Below are 3,853 nucleotides of genomic sequence, written 5' to 3'. Positions count from 1 at the left end.
ACACTCCTGGTGTGATGCTGCAGGATAATGTGCTGGATTGCAAGGTCAGTTCAAACTGCAAGGTAGACGGACTGAATCCACCAGCCACTCCTCGGAAAACTTATACAGGGTCACTAGGGTTGGAAACAACTCAACAACTCCTAACAACAGCAACTGAGACTTAGCAATCATTGATGGAAAGCACAGAAGATGTTGGGAATGTAACTTCAACAGGGAATATTAGCAGAGGATTCCACAGATCGCATGAACCCCATGAATCACTTCTTATATATAGTAGTAGATCAGATCAAGAAGTAAGTACCTATTGTGGTACGCACTGACACTGTGAAAAAAATGGAAACAAGTCCAACACAGACCCCCCCAAAAAAAAGGTTTTAGTTACATCATCTCACCTGTCAGAAGATACTCTTTTGATGGAGATTAGTAATTCAAATTAACTGAGGCACAACTATATCTGTGCATCCGACTTGCTTGGAAAATGGAAAGCAAGTGAGTGAGACAGGAAGATGGTCTCCCTTTCTTCTCTTGTTGTTAAGTGCTGTCGAGTTGGTTATGACTCTCAGAGACCCTTAAAGAGTTTCCAAGGAGTGACTGGTGGGCTTGAACCTCCAACCTTGTGATTAGCAGTCCAGTGCTTATTCTACAGCGCCACACCAGGGCTCCTTCTCTTCTTAGTTTGGAAAAATTATCCAGGAAGTCATCTGGTGGAGGAGAACGGAAGAACTTTTTTCTATATAGTTGGCCCTCAGTATTCCCAGATTCAGCATCCTCAGATTCAACCAACTGTGGATTGAAACTATTGGAAAGAAAAAAAGCAATTAAGTGATCAAAGCAATCATTTAAAGGCTAAGAGGGAGCATAAAGTGCTATTTTCATAGCATTTACATTGTATTAGGTGTGGTGCTATGGAATAAAGCACTGGACCACAAGACCAATTTGCACCACAAGCTCACCAGCTGTTCCTTGGAAACCCTATACAGGGTCGCTATGAGTCAGAACCGATTCCACAGCACTTAACAACAGCAACGTTTATAGGTGAGTGTATTATATTATCAAGGAGTTCTGGTAGCGTAGTGGTTACGAATAGGGCTGCGAACCTCAAGGTCAGCAGTTCGAAACTACCAGCTGTTCCATGGGAGAAAGATGAGGCTTTCTGCTCCTATAAAGATTTACAGTCTCGGAAACCCTGTACAGGGTCGCGATGAGTCAGAACCAACTCCACGGCACATAACCACCACCACCACCATATTATATTATTAGGTGTTACGAATTGGGCTGTGAACCACAAGGTCAGCAGTTAGAAACTACCAGCTATTCCGTGGGAGAAAGATGAGGCTTTCTGCTCCTGTAAAGATTTACAGCCTCGGAAACCCTATATAGGGTCACTATGAGTCGGAATCGACTCCACGGCACATAACAACAACATATGTAATATGATTTTATATTAGTATCTGGGCAGCAGGGTGGTTCACTGAACTGTGAACCACAAGGTCGACAGGTGGAGTCCACCAGCTGATCTATAGAAGAAAGATGAAGCTTTCTGCTCCTGCAAAGATTTACAACTTTGAAAACCTACAGGGTGGCTATGAGTCAGAACCGACTCATGGCATTTAACAATAACAGAAGGTAGCTAGAAATTATTTAAAATATAGATGAGGATGTGTATAGGTTATATGCAAAGACTATGCCATTTTATATGAAAGAATAGAACATCCATACATTTTGGTATCCACAGTGGTCCTAGAACGGGGCGCTGTAGGATAAGCACTGGACTACTAACCACAAGGTCAGAGGTCTAAACCCCTGGAAACTTCTATACATGGTCTCTATGAGCTGGAAACAACTCAACGGCGCTTAAAAACAAGTGTTTTTAAGGATAAGGGCAGATTTTTAGCTTTGCCTCTGTTTCCATAATAGAAATTCCATTTATGCTCTGTGCCTTTTGAAAAGAACAAGATAATGATCATGCCCAGCCTACACATTATCACCTTTGTCATACCCTCTATCTGTATTTTCCATTCTTTTTTGTTTTGTTTTGTTTTTTTCAGGTAAAATTAGGCAGTTGCATTGGCACGCAGGATGGTTGTAGGCAATGCCACAGCAGTGATTGAGTTTCTCCTCATTGGTATCTCTAACTACCCTGAATGGAGAGTCATCTTTTTCACATTGGTGCTGATAACTTACCTCAGTACCTTATTGGGAAATGGACTTATCATCTTTCTTATCTACTTTGACCCCCGCCTCCACACTCCAATGTATTTCTTCCTTAGTAATTTATCTTTTTTAGACGTTTGTTATGGAACAGCCTCTATGCCTCAAGCATTGGTACACTGTTTCTCTACCCACCCCTACCTCTCTTACCCACGATGTTTGACCCAGATGAGTGTCTCTTTGGTCTTGGCCACAACAGAGTGTCTCCTACTGGCTGTCATGGCCTATGATCGTGTGGTTGCTATCAGCAATCCCCTGCGCTATTCTGTGGTTATGAATGGTCCAGTGTGTGCCTGGCTGGCTGCAACCTCATGGGGGGCATCATTTGTACTCACTGCCATGGTCATCTTATCCTTGCAGCTTCACTTCTGTGGGGCTAATGTCATCAACCATTTTGTGTGTGAGATTCTCTCCCTCCTTAAGCTGGCCTGTTCTGATACCAGCCTCAATGTGCTTATGATCCTCATCACTGGCATCTTCACGTTGCTTTTACCCTTTGGATTTGTCCTCCTTTCTTATGTTCGAATTGTTGCTGCTGTCATGAGGATTCGCTCAGCCCCAGGCAGGTTCAAGGCCTTTTCCACCTGTGGCTCTCACCTGACTGTGGTGACAATATTTTATGGGGCAGCTATCGCCATGTATATGAAACCTCAGTCCAAGTCCTCCCCAGACCAGGACAAGTTTATCTCGGTGTTGTATGGAGCTCTGACACCCATGTTGAACCCCCTAATATACAGCCTGAGGAACAAGGATGTTAAAGGGGCAATTAGGAAAATCTTAACAAAAAGGGCATAGGCCCCTTTTGCTTTGAAATTTCTAAAATATCACTCAACCACATCTTCATCTATGGTGGAAATTGTTTCAAGGGACTGAATTTACCTTTGAAAGAATAGATGACTGTCATCTGAGAAGCTTTAGAAAGTGTCCCCCTCCCAAAATGTTATCCCTACTGAGACTTGAATTTCCGTTAGCGGTTTTGTTTGTGCTCTTTCTTTCTCTATAACCCTGTTAGTGGGTACCCATTAGGCTAATTAACTTCAGGTAAATGAGCTTAAAATAATCATTTCCTCACTGACAAGAAGGGATCTAAGCAGCAAGAGAACCTCCTTTGACTCTTGGCAGGGGGCAAGGCCTAACTGAAATTGGAAAATAAGACAAAGAATGGTGCAATGAAAGGGCAGGGGACAAATTCAGAAACTTTCCCACTTGGCTGAGAGTAAGCCCTTTGTGAAAGTGCAATTTCCTTCCCTTGATCTCAGAATATTGAGAAAACTGTATCTGAGCCATTTCCTACATTTGTATGGCGTATTTTCGATTTGATTTTCCAAACTGCTTTCCAATTTGTTAGTTCATTTCACATTCTTAATGGCCACAGAGACCATAAATGGCACAGTCAGTATATGAGTCTAGGTCTGGTTGAGTCCAGCTTCCACTCATTTATCCAGTCCTTTATACCATATTCAGGTCCTTGTATTATGAGTATACTCAAACTATAAAGGACCTTGTTGTTGTTGTTGTCAGGTGCCATCGAGTCGGAACGAAACACTGTTCGATCCTGGGCCAACCTCACTACCGCTGCCACACTTGAGTCCATCAATGATGCCACCTGGCTGATTCATCTCGTTGGGGGTCTTCCTCTTTT

General features: G+C 42.8%; 1 protein-coding gene across 1 annotated transcript; it reads left to right on the top strand.

The window, feature by feature from the left end:
* The first annotated feature begins 2,079 nt into the window (after positions 1 to 2,079).
* LOC102842600 (olfactory receptor 13H1-like) lies at positions 2,080 to 3,006 on the top strand. Its single transcript, XM_006862859.1, has one exon. The coding sequence runs from the start codon at positions 2,080 to 2,082 to the stop codon at positions 3,004 to 3,006; it is 927 nt and encodes a 308-aa protein (XP_006862921.1).
* The last annotated feature ends 847 nt before the right edge of the window (positions 3,007 to 3,853 follow it).

Source organism: Chrysochloris asiatica, unplaced genomic scaffold (genome assembly GCF_000296735.1).
Source record: "Chrysochloris asiatica unplaced genomic scaffold, ChrAsi1.0 scaffold00051, whole genome shotgun sequence".
Lineage (NCBI taxonomy): Eukaryota > Metazoa > Chordata > Mammalia > Afrosoricida > Chrysochloridae > Chrysochloris > Chrysochloris asiatica.
The sequence above is the reverse complement of the archived record's forward strand: the minus strand, read 5'-3'. Positions and strand labels throughout refer to the sequence as shown.